At 39.8% G+C, this 17,404-nt stretch overlaps 1 protein-coding gene across 1 annotated transcript in view; it reads left to right on the plus strand.

Moving 5' to 3' along the window:
- ANKRD55 (ankyrin repeat domain 55) overlaps nt 1-17,404 on the plus strand; it is a 229,439-nt gene that overhangs the window by 113,373 nt on the left and 98,662 nt on the right. The window contains exon 5 of the mRNA XM_006891541.1: nt 449-509. Coding sequence (XP_006891603.1) covers nt 449-509 — 61 coding nt within the window. The remainder of the gene's footprint in view (nt 1-448; nt 510-17,404) is intronic.

A 17,404-nucleotide genomic window follows, 5' to 3' on the forward strand; every position in this document is an offset into this window, starting at 1 on the left:
TTTATACAGGTCTGGTGAGTTAGAAGGGAGCTGTGGTGATGCGTTCTTTAGGGAGTTGAGCTGCTAACATCATGCTTCTCTCATAAGTTGAATCCACTGACTACATTGAGGAAGAAAATAGGCAAGTTTCTTCTGAGGGTTTTTAAGTGGTGAATAAGATATAAGTACAAATTTCTGTGCTCTGTTCAGTTTAGTGCCACCCCATACCCGCAGCACTGAGATGGACAAAATGTGAGCAAAGACAAAGCCATTCCTCACAGAGGCTCCCTACCCTATCATGCTGGCATCTTGCCCATGAAACTTTTTCTTGACTAAAAAAAGTCCTCACCTTCAGTTAGAGGGCCAATTCGGTCATCAACAGACTTGCATTTTTAGTATTCTCATAAAAATTCTAAGAACTCTGTTACAGTCTGATTTTTTGAGGTGTTTATCTTGTTTCTCCTTACAGGCTCCTTACAGTCCTGCTACAACAGTCAAACTTCAGTGAGATTAATCATCAAGACAATGAGGTGAGCCTGCCCTCCTAGACAGCAACAGTAGGGGGAAGGAAGGATTCCTCTGTCTGGCTGGACTTCCTGGTGTGTGGCTATCTCATAAAGTTGCACAGAAGGGAAGATGAACATTTTGTGAACCACTGGTGGTGTTGTGGTAAGGGGCTGTGCTGTCATACCAAAGGCAAGCAGTTCAAACCCACCAGCTCCTCCACAAGAGAAGGATGGGCAATTTCCTCCTGGGAAATTGACTACTTCTGAAAACCCATTGAAGGGTCAGCCATGGCTTGGTTTCAACTCAATGGTATACAACAATATTAATTCTCATGCAGAGATTTCACTCCTGCTTGGGTATGGGTAGCTTTTAGTAGGGAAAAGCTTATTGCATTAAACACTTAAGTATTTATCATATCACTGAAATTTTGTCACTTCCTTGTGGTTATTGAGAAATAAATATGGCACTCTCTCCTCTTCTTGAGTCGCAGAAATTTGGATGCCACCTTATGGCTCCAGATGCTCTGTCTCTTAGTGAAAAATGCCAAACAGAAATTCTCAGCTACTTGCTTAGATGACATTTGACTAATCCCAAGGATTACAGTTGCTACTTTACAGGAGGTGGCCTTAAGCCCAAGGCAGCCGGGAAGGAGGTGGCCATGTTGTTCCTGGTTTGACTGGCACCTTCCCAGGCTTGTGAGAAGCTCTCCTTGCCAGAAGGCAGGAGCGTGGTGGTGGGAGTGCAGGAAGCGTGGCAAGCGTTTGGAGTGGACTGCTTTTCCGGGAATGTGTTTGATGTGCAGCTTTGCTATGTCCCTGGAGTGAGGCTAGACAGCCTGGGCCTAGGTTTTGAACCAAGAGGTGACCTTAAGCCCAAAGGGCACTCGGGCCTGTGGCCCTCGGCCAGGTTCAAATTGTCTTCCTGTCAAACATTCTTCTAGGTGGTATAGCACTGGTATGTGCGTTGCTGTACAGAGGTAACTCGTGGTTGCTGTGATGCTGAAGCCTGTGACAGTGATATGCCAATCGTGGTAATGGGCACCCATGGTGAACGTGTTGGCTGGAGCTTCCCGACTAAATCAAGCCTGGAAGCAGGAGCCACATCCACTTCCAAAATGGCTTGCCTCGGGAAACTCTAGGTACGAACAGTGTTCAGGCTGCTCGTTCATACGGTCGCTATGAGTCGTCTATGACACGATGGCATTAAACAACAACAACAACAACTTTTTTTCATGTTGTAAAGATAATATGGACATAAACTTCCAAATACACAATTGTGCTCTCTTGAACAAACTCATTGAGGTAGAATGTGTCAGACACTAGATCTGCCCAAGAGTAATTTAAGGCATTGCTATATTTATTTCATTCTTTTTAAAACTGATGTACCTACACCCCTTCCCACCCCTACTAATCAAAATGGCTAAGTTACAAAGACTAGACCATTATGTGAACATTGATAGTATGTGAAAATAGAACATAACTACGAAATCAGATTAAGAGCTCTGGCAAGAAGCTGTGCTGCAAAGGCATGCAGTTTGAAGCCACCAGATGCTCCAAGGAGAAGGATAGGCAATTTCCTCCTGTTCATCTGAAAACCCACCAGAGGGTCAGCTATGGGTCGGTTCTGATTCTGTGGTACATAACAACTGTATCAGATTTTTAAAGGTAGGGTGACTAGCATTATTATCAAATGAGACTGTTACATAATTGCCAAACATCTGAGAATCATGGCAGCAGTCAAGCTGATACATAACCTAAATAATTACAGCAAAGGTTACTCTCACCTTGAACCTCAGCATTCATTGCTTCCAGACATCTGATATTAATGCACAAAATACTTGGAGAGTAGACTTTTACAAGTATCATAAATGTAACATGTTGGATAAAAAGATAGTTGAAAAGTGAAAGGAAAATCCACAGCTTTCAAGATGATCCTAGCCCATGGCAACCCTCTGTCAGGTTTTTGTGGGAATAAACAACCTCATTTTTCTCTCATAGAGCAACTAACCTTTTGGTTTGTAGCCCAATATGAAACAAACTGTCCCACCAAGAGTCCTTATGTAAGAGTAAATACACTAATATTCATTAATCAGTCTAATTTCTCAGGTATGTTCCCTAACATTTATTTAAATACTCAGTTTTAATAGAATTTTCATAAATACACTATGTGCTTGGTTTGACTCTTCACTACAAATGTTTGATAACATGAAGAGGTCAAGTTGGTAATAGACAGCAAGGTGATGGTTGTTGTTTTTATGTGCTATTGAGTCGACAATAACTCACCATGACCTAACAACAGATCAGAATCCGGACCTATCTTGTGCCGTCCTTACAATTTCCATTACATTCACTGTGTCAATCCGTTTTGTTGAGGGCCGTCCTCTCTTTTGATGATCATCTACCTTTTTTGTATGATGTCTTTTTCCAAGGACTGGCCCCTCCTGATAACATTCTCAAAGTATAAGAGATCAAATTGCACCATCTTAGAGGTGAATCTCTAAGAAGCACGCTGGTACACTTCCTCCGAGATAGACTTGTAAGTCCTTTTTGACAGTCCATGATACAGTCAGTACTCTTTACCAGCATCACAATTCAAAGGCATTAATTCTTTGTTCTTACTCATTCACTGGCAAGATAGTAAGCTCCCTAATACCTTGATCTTGGGCTACACTCATTATCTTTCTTGAACCTTCTGACAAAAGGCCACCTTCCTCCTTTGCCTGACTTGACATTTAAAACCATGGCAGAAAGTCCCTGCTTCAGTAACTGGGTTTGAGTTGGACTGGCTTGGTGACCACATACTACTCTCACTCTCCATATCTTTAATGGTTTAAAGCAAAAGCCCAGATTAGACAAGATTATAGCTTCTTAAACTTCTGCTTTTAAAATGAGAACCAGAGATGAGCTAGGTCAAGCTAGGTAATCTCTGCCCATGCAGGGAACTTGACTGGTTGAAAATTAAGTCAGTGGATTGTGAATTTTCAGACTTTTGGAAAAGTGTCAACTATTTCCATCATAGTTCAGCACTGTCCTCACCAATATTACCCCCACTTTTAACTTGAATTTTATTGGAAAGCTAGAAAATTCAGTTATTGGTAACCTAAAGCTAAATTCTGTATATAGATGCCCAAATCTAACCACCTTTCAGCTGAACAAACTTCCTCTAACAAAGAGATAGTTCCCTATTTTTTCCCCACTCAGGAAGGTCCCTGGCTAGTGGAGGTAATGAAAGCAGACAGAGCTCTAAAAAAGAAATAATTATAATACTTTCAAGAGTTCTGGTGGTCTAGAGTGTAAAAAGTTACACTGCCAACTCCCATACATACTGTTCAATTCCACCAATGGCTCAGAGGGAGAAAGATAGGTTATCTCTTCACTTGCGATTTACTATTTCTGAAAACCAGTGGAGAGTCAGTGATAAGTCAGTTCTGATTGGACTGTACATAACAACAATAACCCAAAATTGCTGGGTTTTCTCTTACTTCACGTCACAGCATGTCAGGAGTCCATTTGAAGCCAGATGCCAGAGTTTTTCATCCAGTGTATATTTTCTGTCATTGTTAATATGAGCTTAGTCACCGATCTGGAAGTGAAAAGAGCTGATGTTGCTGAATCCTGAGGAGAATTAGTGTTGTCTTACAAAGCAATTTCCCCAAGTCACCTATTACAAACTGTTCAAGGAAAGCAGGGTTAACTGCTGACAGGACTGAAAAGGCTATTGGATTAAATTGTATCCTCTTCAAATTATGTGACAATTTTGCTCTGTCTTGCTTCTCAGTATAGTTATTGCATGTGTTATAAACTAAGGAGGCAATTTTTAAGGCAGTTATCCCCTCCATGATACGATCAGCCAATCAGTTGTAAAGGGGTTAGGGTCTGTTGCTGCGTTAATCTTATCATAAATTTGATCCAATGTGAGGGGAGTTTCTCTGGAGTGTAGTCTGTATCACTTTTTTTCCCTCATAGGAGATAAAAGAGAGTAGAGAATGAATGGGGGCCTCCTTACCACCAAGACGGGACAAGGGAAAGTGAAGTATGTTCTTTGGACTCAGGTCCCTGTGTGGGAAACTTCAGTACAAGGGAAGGCCAAGACATATGGATATCGTCAAAGAATGTCAAACTTGCAGGTACTGAAGGTAACAAAGACCTTCACAAAGAGGAAAAGACTTCTAGAGTTCTACCCTGAATTGGTACTTCTAGCCTCATAAGCTCTAAGAGAATGACTTTCTGTTTCTTCAGGTGGAAATAGAATGTGGTGTCTCTATTATAGCAGAATTAGATGATTGAGGTAGTAGGCAAGAAGATTCAGAAGAATTCACACAGGCTCCATGTCCCCAGCTTCACCAGAATCTGCCCATGTGTCCCCATTACAATTTTTAAGATTCCATCTTTCCTATTCAATGTCCTCTCTTATACAGATGACACAACTCTGCTGCTGAAACTGAAAAAGACCCAAAGCACTTGCTGCAGAAAGTCAAGGACTGAAATCTTCAATATGGACTGAAGCTCAACACCAAGAAGATAAAGAGTCTCATCACTGGGCCAATTGGAAGCACCATCATACATGGAGAAGAGATTGAAATTGTTAACAATTACAGCTTGCTTTGTTCCACAATCAATGCTCTTGGATTAGTAGTCAGGAAATCAAAAGACGAAATGCATTGGGAAAATCTCCCGTCAGGAACCTCTCCAGAGTGCTGAGAAGCCACAATATCAACTTAGAGACTAAGGTGCACTTGATTCAGGCTGTGGTCTTCACGATTCCTTGCTATGCATCAGAGAGCTGAACTAAGGATGGCAAAAGAAGAATCAATGATGCCTTTGAGTTGTTGTGCTAGAGAAGAGTCTTAAATATACCATGAACCACCAAGAAAACAAATAAGCCTGTCTTGGAGAAGGTGAAACCAAGTTTCTCCTTGGAGGCTAGGATTTTGAAGCAAGCAGGTGACCATGAAGAACCAGTCCTTGGGGAAGGACATTATGCTTGGAAGGGTGGAAGGACAGCATAGGAGAGGAAGACCCCAGATGAGATGGATTGATGGAGTAATTGGACTAATGGGGGTAGGTGTGTCAGAGTCAGTGAGACTGGTTCAGGATAGGGCTTCAGAACTGTTGTACATATGGTGGCTATGAGTTGCAATCTACACGATGGCACACAACAACTGTGAATTAAATTTGCATTATAATTCAGCCAAATAATAGGATAAGAGGGAACACTAGTAGCCTAGTATGTAAAGAGTTTTACTGCCAACCCAAAAGTAAATGGTTCAAATCCACTAAGCACTCCAAAGCAAAAAGATAGGCTATCTCCTCCCATGTAGCTTACAGCCTCTGAAAACCTGCTGGAGTGTCAGCTATGAGACAGTTTTACTTTAAGAGTAATAAAAGGTTGTGTTTTTTTTTTAAATAGGTTAAGATTCTGGGTTTGATGTTTCAGCAATCATAATTCTGTGGCTCCATTATATAAAGTTTTATTTGGGGGCACATATGGAAATTTCCATGACATTTATGTGACACTTAACTGGGAACTTGAAGCTGAATTTTATTCTCACTTTGACAGGCAAGGTCAGGCGCAACTCTAACCACTGTCACTGTACTCATCAGTTTGATAAAAATGTTCTAAGATATCAGACATCTGGTCACCTAGAATGTTTCTTATAAGTATTTTATCAAGACTATAGTCAGTTCTGACTTGACAGTATATGACAACAACATCCAATCAGGATGTTTTCTCATATCTCTATTGTTACATCACACCACAAACTAGCAATGCCCCCATATGACAAGAAATAGTTATTGTTGTTGTTGATAGGTACGCTTAAGTTGAGTACAACTCATAGCAACACTATGAACAGCAGATCTGAACCCTATCCTGTACTCATCTCTGATACACATGAGCCTATTGCTGCAGTCACTATGTCAATTCATTTTATCTAAGGTCTTCCTCTCTTCCGCCAACCCTCCACCTTTCAGCAAGCATGATGTCCCTTTCCAAGGAATAACTTCTCCTAACAGGATGTTCAAAATGGGATATTTAGTATTCTTCTCCAACACCACAGTTCAAAGGTATTAATTCTTCTTCTGTTGTCTTTATTCATTGTTCAACCTTCAGATGCATAGCAAGTGATTCAGGCCTAAATCAGGCTCACTTTAGTCTTAAAGACGACATCATTTCTCCTCTATAATGTGGAAATATCCCTGACAGAAAACTTGCCCAGTGTAATTCATCTCCTGATTTTCTGACTATTACCAAGGGTGTTAATTATGGACCCAAATAAGATGAAGTTGTTGATAGTTTCAGTATCTTCTTCATCTAAAATGATTTTTTCTATTGGTCCAGAGGCAAGTTTTGCTTTCTTGATGTTGAAATACTTTTGAGATGTAATCCATATTCTTTGATCTTCTGAAGCAAGTGTTTCAAGTCTTCCTCACTTTCAGCAGGCAAATTTGTATCATGTGAATAATATAGGTTGTCAATGAGTCTTCCTCCAATCCTGATCTCACTTTCTACTTCAGAGTCCAACTTCTCAAATAACTTCCTTAGCATTTAGACTGTATAGTCATGGGGAGAGGATACAATACTGACACACACCTTTCTTAGTTTTAAACCATGCTCTGTTTGCACAATAGCTACTTGGTCTAGATACAGGTTTCGTATGAGCACAATTAAGTGTTGTGAGATTCCTATACTCCTCAATATTAGCCATAATTTATTAGGATGCATACAATCAAATGCCTTTGTGTAGTCAATAATATGTGAACAGGCATTCTCCTCACATTCTCTGTTTCTAGCCCAGATCTATCTGACATCAGTAATGATATCCCTGGTGCCACAGCGTCTTCTAAACCTAGCTTGAATTTCTGGCAGTTCCCTGTCAATGTATTGTTCTGGCCATCTGTATATGTTTTCTTGCATATGATATTATTAATTTTGGCTGACATGGAAAAATTTCAAGAAACAACATATGATCAAGAAGCACTGGTGATGAAGGAGAAAGTTCAGGCTGCTCTGGAGGACTTGGTACAAAATAAAGCCCCAGGAATTGATGGAGTATCAATTGACATATTTCAACAAACAAATGCTGACCTGGACATGCTCACTTGGCTGTGCCAAGAAATCTGGAGGACAATTACCTGGCTAACTGACTGGAAGAGATCCATATTTATTCCCATTCCAAAAAAGGGTGACCCAACTGAGTGTGGAAATTATCATTCAATATCACTCATATCACTGCAAACTAAATCCTGCAGAAGATTATCCACAAATAACTGGAACACTATATTGACAGAGAACTACCAGAAATACAAGTTGGGTTTAGAAGAGGCTGTGGCACTAAAGACATTATTGCCAATGTCAGATGGATCTTGGCAGAAAGCAAAGAGTACCAGAGGAATATCTCTATCTGTGTTTCATCGACTATGCATAGGCATTTGACTGTGTGTGGACTACAATAAATTGTGGTTAACCTTGAGAAGAATGGGAATCCCAGAACACGTGATTGTTCTTATGTGAAGCCTATACTTGGACCAGGAAGTATTCCTGGGCAGAGAAAAACTACATTGTTCAAAATCAGAAAAGGAGTGTATCAGGGATGTGTCCTGTCTTCATACTGTTTCAATATATATGCAGAACAGATCATTCGGGAGGCTAGGCTTTATTAGGAGGAATGTGGCATCAGGATTGGGGGAAGTCTCATCAACAATCTATGCTATGCAGAAACTGGCTCAGGACAGGGCAGGCTTCAGAGTTATTGTATGCTATGAGTAGTAGATTACTTGATGGCATATAACAACAGCAAAAGATAATTTCTACATGCTATAGATTACCTTTCTTGGGAATGGAAACAAATATGGATTTCTTTTGGTTAGTTGGTCAGGCAGCTGTCCTCCATATTTCCTGGTATAAACTGTTGAGCATGTAGAGAGTGGCGTCTGTTAGTTGAAACATGCCAGTTGGTATCCCATTGATTCCTGGGTCTTATTTTTTGCCAATGCTTTCTGTGGAGCTTGAACTTCTTCATCACCATTGGCTCTTGTTCATATGGTACTTCCTGAAATAGTTCAGTGTTGACTAATTCTTTTTGGTACATGACTCTTGTATTCCTTACATCTTCTTTTGATGCTCCCTATAACATTCAAGATTTTGCCCATAGCATCTCTCAGTATTTCAATTCAAGGCTTGAAATTGCTTTACAGTACGTTCAATTTGAGAAATACCAAACATGTTCTTTTTTTATTCTCCAATTCCAGTTCTTTGTATATTCTGTTACTTTATTTTATTTTGTCTTCTTTTGTGTGTGTGTGTGTGTGTGTGTGTGTGTGTGTGTGAGTGTACCATCAAATCAGATCTGACACTGGTACAGGAGGAGATTGTACCTCCTTTTCCCAGCAGAGCATCTGGTGGATTCGAACCGTGTGCCTCTGGGATTGCAGTTGCAGCTCCTTGCCACTAGGCCACCAGAGCTCCCCTTATTTTGTCTTCTTGAGCTGATCTTTGAAATCTTCAGTTCATCTCTTTTACTTCTGCATTTCTCCCCTTTGCCTTGACTTCTTAACATTCTAATACAATTTTTAATTTAAATCTAACTTCAGAATCAATTCCAGAAATCAGAGAACCAGTTCAGAACAACATGGTTAAGGGTTTATTTCTCTGAAGACACTTGGTATAAAAATCTATATTAAGGTTCTCTAGAGAAACAGAACCAACAAAAGAAAGGTAGACAGATAAAGGTGAGAGAAAGATAGGGTAGATATACCCACAGAGGGAATTATGTCAATATGCATATTAACATCTAGGTATATCTACCTTTCCATCAATCTTTATGGAAAAATGTGCTATAAATTCTGTTAGACTCAAAATTCATAGACTAGTAGGCTGAAAATTCTAATGAAATGTTTATTTATAGCCCTCAGGTGGCTTTCATCTCTCTTGAGAAACTCGGTTTTTGTTCTTAAGGCTTTCAGCAGTCGAGGTGAGGCCCACTCATATTAGGGGGACTATCTACTTTTCTTAAGGTCAATTGGTTTAAAGGATACTTTCTTAGAAACCTCTATTGTTGTTGTTAGGTACAGTGAAGTTGAGTACAATTCATAGCAACCTTATGAGCAACAGGTCTGAACCCTTTCCTCTTTTGTGTCATCCTCATCATCTCTGACATACTGAAGGTCATTGCAAGTGTCTCTGTTTCAATCCATCTGATTGAGAGGCTTTCTCTCTTTTGCCGACCCCCTAACTTTCCAAGCATGATGTCCCTTTCCAAGGAATAGCCTTTCCTTACAACATGCCTAAAGTATGAGAGGCAAAAGTTTGTCATCTTTGCCTCCAACAAGTATTTTGGTTGCTATGTACCATTGAGTCGGAACTGACCCAGAGGTGACCCTCCAGCAGGTGTTCAGAGGCAGTTAATTGTATGGAAAGAGATTGCTCATTCTTCTCCTGCGTCCTGCAGAGCAACTGATGGATTTGAACCGGGTGCCTTTAGATTTTAGTGCAACTTCTTGCCACTAGGCTACCAATGCTCCCTCATTTTGGAGTAGTGTTTAATTGAATAATAGACTTCATATCTTAACCAAGTTAATCTTTCTTGTGTAAAAATTTTAAAATGTTATTACCAAAAGTTTGTTTCTTGCTTGCTTCTGCGTTTGGTATCTTTTTAAAAGAAGATCCTCTATCCATGTTGTTGTTGTGCCCCATAGAGTTGGAACCCACCCTTAGCTGACCCTCCAGCAGGTTTTCAGAGACAATAAGTCATAGGGAAGAGGTTGTTTCTCCTGTGAAGCAACAGGTAGATTTGTACAGTCCCTTACCACTAGGAAACCAGAGTCCTGTCCTCTACCCATAAGATGTAATTATATTGTGTTATATTTTCTTTCTGTTTTGTTGCAAGATTTGTTCATTTGAGTTTATATCTAAACATATTGTCCAAAGATCTTTTTGTTTTCCCTGTATCTATCATTAACTATATTGTTTAATCAACAATGTGGGTAAAGGCAAGTGGTTTTGTTCTTTAAATCAGGAACTTACAAGAATTTCCTTGACATAAGAAAAAGCTCATATTTTTAAAACTACAGGAAGCTAATAAATTGCTGAACTCCTGAAAATTGATTTCTCATTTTAACTTTACTTGAAGACCATGCTATCAAGACTCAATAAACTATTGTCATCTTGATTAGAACTTTTAGTACATGTATTCAGAGAAGCAGTTATGCATGGCATAGAAGACATATTTCCATTTTCTATAAAATGCATATTGTGATATAAGTAAGGTTTTGTCAGCTGCCTGATAATACGATCTTCAAGTGTAATAGCACTTCTGAGGAAATTAATCCAAGCTCCAAGAAAACAGATGTGAACTACTGGATTCAGCTTTTGGTAGTAATTCCACACACCACATTCCTAAAATATAACTGGAAACAGATATCACGCCCTGTAATAAAGGAAAACACAAAAGAAATAACCCTGGATCCAGAAGAAAATTTTAATGCACTAACAGTTAATCCTGAAAATTGATACCTTGAAATAAAGTAGGATCTTTCTGCTGGTATAGCCCACATGGTATTAGGTTTTTCATCAAAAGGCCACTTCTCCAGTGGATCCAATCCAACAGCTGTTCCATGGAAGAAAAATGGATGGTCTTCTCCATCTATTCCCAGCCTCAGAGCATCACTATAAGTTGGAATTGACTCCATGCCAGAGGATTTGAGTTCAGTTACTGTTTAAGTGTCTTATCATTGTTGTTACCTGTGTACCATAAAGTCAGAACTGATGCATAGCTGACCCTCTGGTGGGTTGTCAGATGCAGTTAATCGTACTAGAGGAGATTGCCCATCTTTCTCCTGTGAAGCAGCTATGGGCCTTGAACAGCATGCCTTTGGAATTGCAGTACAACTTCTTGCCACTAGGCCACCAGAGCTCCCAGGAGAGCTATAATCTTCTTCTAATCTCCACCCCTTTCCCTATGTGTTCCTACAAGCTGACAATGTCTAGGGCTATACTGGAGAAGCTAAAATAAAAATGTAAAATTGAATTAAAGAAAATCCACTGCTCTCAATGCTGTTTCAACTCATAGGATGTAAATCTTTACAGGAGGAGATTGCCCGTCTTTCTCCTGTGGAGCAGCTGAACCTTGAACCACTGACTTTTCCATTAGTAATGTAAATGTAAAGCATAATGCTTTATGCAGCCAGGGGACCTTAAATACAAGATAAAGCAGTGTCATCCTGTAGCTTTACAGCTTTTGTTTAGTCGACTCAGTCTGAAGACTAAGGTGCATCTGATTCAGGCCATGGTTTTTCTGATCACTTGCTATGCATTTGAGAGCTGGACAATGAATAAGGATGACAGAAGAACTGATGCCTTTGAACTGTGGTGTTGGAGAAGAGTACTGAATAGTCCATGAATTGCAAAAATATCCTAAACAGATATGCCTTGGAGATGGTGCATCCAGAGTACTCCTTGGAGGCAGATGGTGAAGATGGTGAAACTTCTTCTCACATACCTTGGGCATGTTGTTAGGAGAGGCTTTTCCTTGGAGAGAGACATTATGCTTGGAAAGGTGGCAGGATAGCAAAGGAAAGGAAAACCCTCAACCAGATGGACTGACACAATGATTGCAGCAATGGATTGCAGCAATGTTAGAGATTGTGAGGATGGCATAGGATAGGACAGGGTTCAGATCTGTTGTTCATAGGGTAGCTATGAGTCATACTTGACTTGACAGTACCTACCAATAACAGCAAATTTTTGCAGGACACCACCCACCTTTCTCTCATGGAACAGCTTGGTGAGTTGAACCACAGGCCTTTTGCTTGACAGTACAGCACATACTATGAACAATTACTGTCATGTTGTTGTTGTTGTTATCTGCCATCGAGTCACTTGTGACTCATAGCGACCCTATGTACAACAGCCCTAAACTCTGCTCTGTCCTGTGCCAATCGCACTGTCTCTGACACTCCCATCCCAATTATCCCAGTCACTAAATCAATCCACCTCATAGAGGGCCTTCCTCTCCTGCGCCGTCCCTCCACCCTCCCAAGCATTATGTCCTTCTCTAAGGACCCGTCCCTCCTCACAACATATCCAAAGTATGTTAGATGGAGCCTTAGAATCCTTGCCTCCAAGGAGCCACCTGGTTTAACCCTTTCCAGGACAAATCTCTTTGTTTTCCTAGCAGTCCATGGTATTCTCAATACTCTTCTCCAGCACCACAGCTCAAAGGCATCAATTCTCCTTCTATCCTCCCTGGTAATTGTCCAACTCTTTGATGCATAACAAGTAATTGCGAAGACCATGGCCTGTATCAGACACACCTTAGTCTTCAGAGAGGCACCATTGCTCTTCAGTACTTTGGAGAGGTCCCTAACAGCAGACTTTCCCATGGCAATACGCCTTTTAATTTCCTGGCTGCTGGTGCCAAGACTGTTGACTATGGAGCCAAGCAAACTAAAGCTGTGTACAATCTCAATCTCTTCACCATCCATCCTGATGCTGTCAATTGGTCCAGTGGTGAGAATCTTTGTCTTCTAGACATTGAGCCTCAATCCATATTGGAGGCTTCAGTCCTTGACCCTCTGCAGCAGGTGCTTCAGGTCCTCTTCATTTTCAGCAAGCAGGGTTGTGTCATCTGTATAACGCAGATTGTTGATAAATCGTCCACCAATTTTGACCCCACATTTCTCCTCATAGAACCCAGCCTCCCGGATAATCTGTTCTGCATACAGGTTGCAAAGGTATGGAGATAGGATGCATCCCTGGCGTACACCCTTTCCAATTTTGAACCATGCGGTGTTCCCTTGCTCTGTTCTGACGACTGCCTCCTGGTCCAAGTATAGGTTTCACATTAGCACGATCAAGTGTTCTGGGATTCCCATTCTTCTCAGAGTCAGCCACAGTTTGTTATGATCCACACAGTCAAATGCCTTTGCATAGTCAATGAAACACAGATAGACATTCCTCTGGTATTCCCTGCTTTCAGATAAGATCCATCTAACATCAGCTACAATATCCCTAGTGCCACGACCCCTCCTAAACCCAACCTGGACTTCTGGTAGTTCTCTGCTGATGTGCTGTTCCAGTCGTTTTTGGATAATCTTCAGTAAAATCTTGCTTGCATGTGAAATCAGTGAGATTGTTCTGTAGTTTCCACATTCTGTTGGGTCACCTTTCTTTGGGATAGGAACAAACATAGATCTCTTCCAGTCAGTTGGCCAAGTGGTTGTTCTCCAGATTTCTTGGCACAACTTGGTGAGCACATCCACAGCAGCATCTGTTAGCTGAAATATGTCAATTGGTATACCATCTATTCCTGTCTATTACTGTCATATGCAAGTAAAATCTTGCCGAAGATAATTCAAATACAGCTGGAATAATACATCAACAAGGAACTGGCAGAAATTCAAGACAGATTTAGAAGAGGTCTTGGAAAGTATAATAATAATGCTAATGTCAGATGTTCTTACCTGAAATTAAAGGATAGCAGAAGATATTATGATGTTTTTTACTATGCAAAGACATTCCACTATGTACCATAAAATTTTTGAAGAACATTGTAAAGAATGAGCATTTCAGAACATCCAGTTGTGCTTATGAGGGACCTGCCTATACACAGACCAAGAAACAGTTGTTCAAACTAAACAAGGAGAGACTCACTTAAAATCAGGCAATGTGTCTGCTACTATTACATCTTTCTACCTCAGTTACGCAGTCTACATGCTGAGCACATAATCTGAGAACCTAGACTATATGAAGAAAAATGCAGCATAGGATCAGAGGAAAACGTATTAATAACCTGTGATAAGCAGACGATATAACTTTGCCAAAAATGGAAACAACTTGAAATAGTTACTGCTGAAGATCAAAGATGATAGCTTTCGCTATATATTATGCCTTAATATAAAGAAAACAAAAATCTCCACAACTAGCTCAAAAACACATGATAAATGAAGAAAATGTTGACATTGTCAAGGGTTTAATTTTTCGTGGATTTACAATTAACAAGCAAGGAAGTGAGAGTCAAGAAAACAAATGATATGTTTCACATTGGCAAAAGCTGCTGCCATGGACCTCTTTCAAGTACTAAACAGCAGAGATGTCACTTTAAAGACGAACATGTGTCTAATCTGAGCAATGATTTTTTTTTTAGTTGCTTGATATGCATGTGAATTTTGGACAATGAACGAGAAAGACAAAAGGGAAATCACTGTCTTTGAACTGTGGTGTTGGCAAAACATATCACATATGCCACAAACTACCAAAAAGAACAAACTAATTTGTTTTGGCGGAAATACAAATCCTTAGAAGCAAGGGTGATATGACTTCATCTCATGCACTTTAGATATGTTATCAGGAGGGGCCAGTCCCAGGAGAAGGGCATCATACTCGGAAAAGTGGAGGGTCATTCAAAGAGAGGAAGGTCCACCGTGTGATGGATTGACACAGTGACTGCAACAATAGACGATGTACAGGAGAGATTGCCAAAACAGAACAGCATCAAGCACTGTTTAATCTGTTGTACATAGGGTTGCTAGGTGTCACAGCCGACGGGATGGCACCTAGCAACAACAAGGAGCTATCTATTTGGCATAAGAAAGCAGAAATTTTCTTAATTTAGCAGATATTTTTTAAATACCACTCATGTTTTATATCAGTCCCATCCCTTCTGTAATTGTTGTTGTTATTACACGCCACCAAGCTGACTGTGCCTCAAAGTGACCCCTATGCACAATAGTTCTGAACCCTCCCCTATCCTGAACTAATCTCACTGCCTTTGACACATCTACCTCCATTACTCCAGTTTCTTTGTGTTTCCCAGTACTCATATAGGCTCAGCCTCTGGTTCCCTATCTGCTAGTCTAATCTAAGCGCACTCTATTTTGCATAGGGTTTTCACAGGCCTGCTATTTTATGAAGTGGATGGTCAGTCCTCCTTCCTAGTCTGTCTTACTTTGGATGTTTAGCTTTAGAACAATATCTGGCAGACTTCTCAAATAGAGTTTATAATTTAATGTAGAAGAATAAAAATGTTCTGTTTTGTTAAATATAAATAAATATTTAAGTGTAGCAAATTAAGCCTGTATTCTGAAAAATTTACCCACATGACAAAAGTTCATTTCAATTTTTTTCTTCTTTGTCTCATTTAAATTACGAAAACCTTCATTCTCAAGAATTTTTTTATATCAAACACATTATTCTAATAACATTATAGGTAACTAGTAAGAGATTTTAAAGTTATAATTATTAGTAGTAATTCTGACTATCCTTAAATCCAGTCTTGAATTCTTTTTGGTCTATGATTATCATTTTTGGCCAAGTGAGAGAGATATATATACACAAGCACATATACATATTTATCTACTCAGGTTTATTTTTACTATTTATCTTTTGTTATCATTTATTTTACTATTTAATGTATATAGTTTCCTTAACCAGGTTAGAAAAATCCAAAACAAAGACAATGAAATAAGTTTAGCAGGTTTTCTGATCAATAACCATAAAGGTTTTTCTCCAATAAAAATAGAAGAATATGGTCGAATAACTAAATTTTTTTATACTACTCACTTAAAAAAATCTCTTAAAGTATATTATTCATTCTAGTTTTGGTTTTTTGGCTGAGTTGGTTTGATTTGGGTTTTATATTTTAAGGAGACACTTTTGCTCAGGTGGATCTATGAGGTTTGAGGATTAACAGCATGCAAGTGTTTTCTAAAAAAATCAACGAAACCCAGGTTGGACTTCTGCAAATCTCTTATGTAGAATTATTTTATTGATTTCCTCTATCATTTGTAATTTCACCCTCCAGTTAATCCAGGCTGTGGATGCATCAAACCAGCATTTCTTCATTTGTGTTGTCCAACGTTAGCTGGAGCCACTCCCAAAACAAACCCAGCCTGAAACATGAAACCTGCTAAACACTAAATCAGACTTTTGGTTCTGAAAACACAAAAGTGGTAGTAGTTTGCGGGGAGGGGTTAAGTTCTGAGAAGTTCCTGAGACTGGTAAACCCTTATCTGAAATTGTGGTGGCAGAAGCTCAAGACAGAATCAGTCATCTGCCAAAGTGTGCTGTTCCAAAGAAGCCCTGCTGCTCACCCACCAGTGATCACACTCATTTAAATATGTCAGCAAACTCAGGATGGATCCAGAGTTAAGTAAAGTTTAACATTGCCTTCCAAACCTTTTGGAGAAGTTTGTTTACTTAGCTGTGAGCTACTCTTCACTCCAGTACTTTTTGTGTTTCCACAAAAGTAAATGTCTCAGTTCCCTAGTCCTGCTGTTATGTAAGGACCATAAGTGGGTGGCTTTAAAGAACAGAAAGCTATTTCCACCTGCCTCCCGCCCCCAATTCTGGAAGGTAAAAGTAAAAACCAAGATCTCAGCCATGCCATTTCTTTCCTCTCTGGTTGTTGGTATCATGTACTGCCAAGTTGCAACAGACCCATAGCTGACTGACCAGTGGGTTTTCAGAAGCAACATATCACATGGGAGGAGATAGCCCAGATTTCTCCTACAGAGCAGCTGGTGAATTCAAACCATGTACCTTTGGGTAGGCAGTGTAATTCCTTACTACTAAGGCATTCTTTGCTTCCTTGGCCTGCACGCAATCTTCATATGTCCTGTCGTCCCTTGTGCATGGTGTTTTATATAACCCACAGGTGATTAGATTTAGAACCCATCATAAGCATTAATTGACTTAGTACTCATGCATACCGATAATCTAATTTAATAGAACAAAGAAAACTTTTATCCCCAACAAGAACACGGGCACAGGTTTGTCCACTGAGGGGTCACTGAGTTGACTCCCATACAGTGATCCTGTAAACAATGGACCAGAAAATTCACCATTCTCATCTTCCCTATGCTTAAGCCCCTTCACTATTCTTTTTTAAATTTTCTACTAGTTTATTTACAAAATTTGAGTA

This window comes from Elephantulus edwardii, unplaced genomic scaffold (assembly GCF_000299155.1).
Source record: "Elephantulus edwardii isolate Elephantulus edwardi_28Jun2011 unplaced genomic scaffold, EleEdw1.0 scaffold00099, whole genome shotgun sequence".
NCBI lineage: Eukaryota > Metazoa > Chordata > Mammalia > Macroscelidea > Macroscelididae > Elephantulus > Elephantulus edwardii.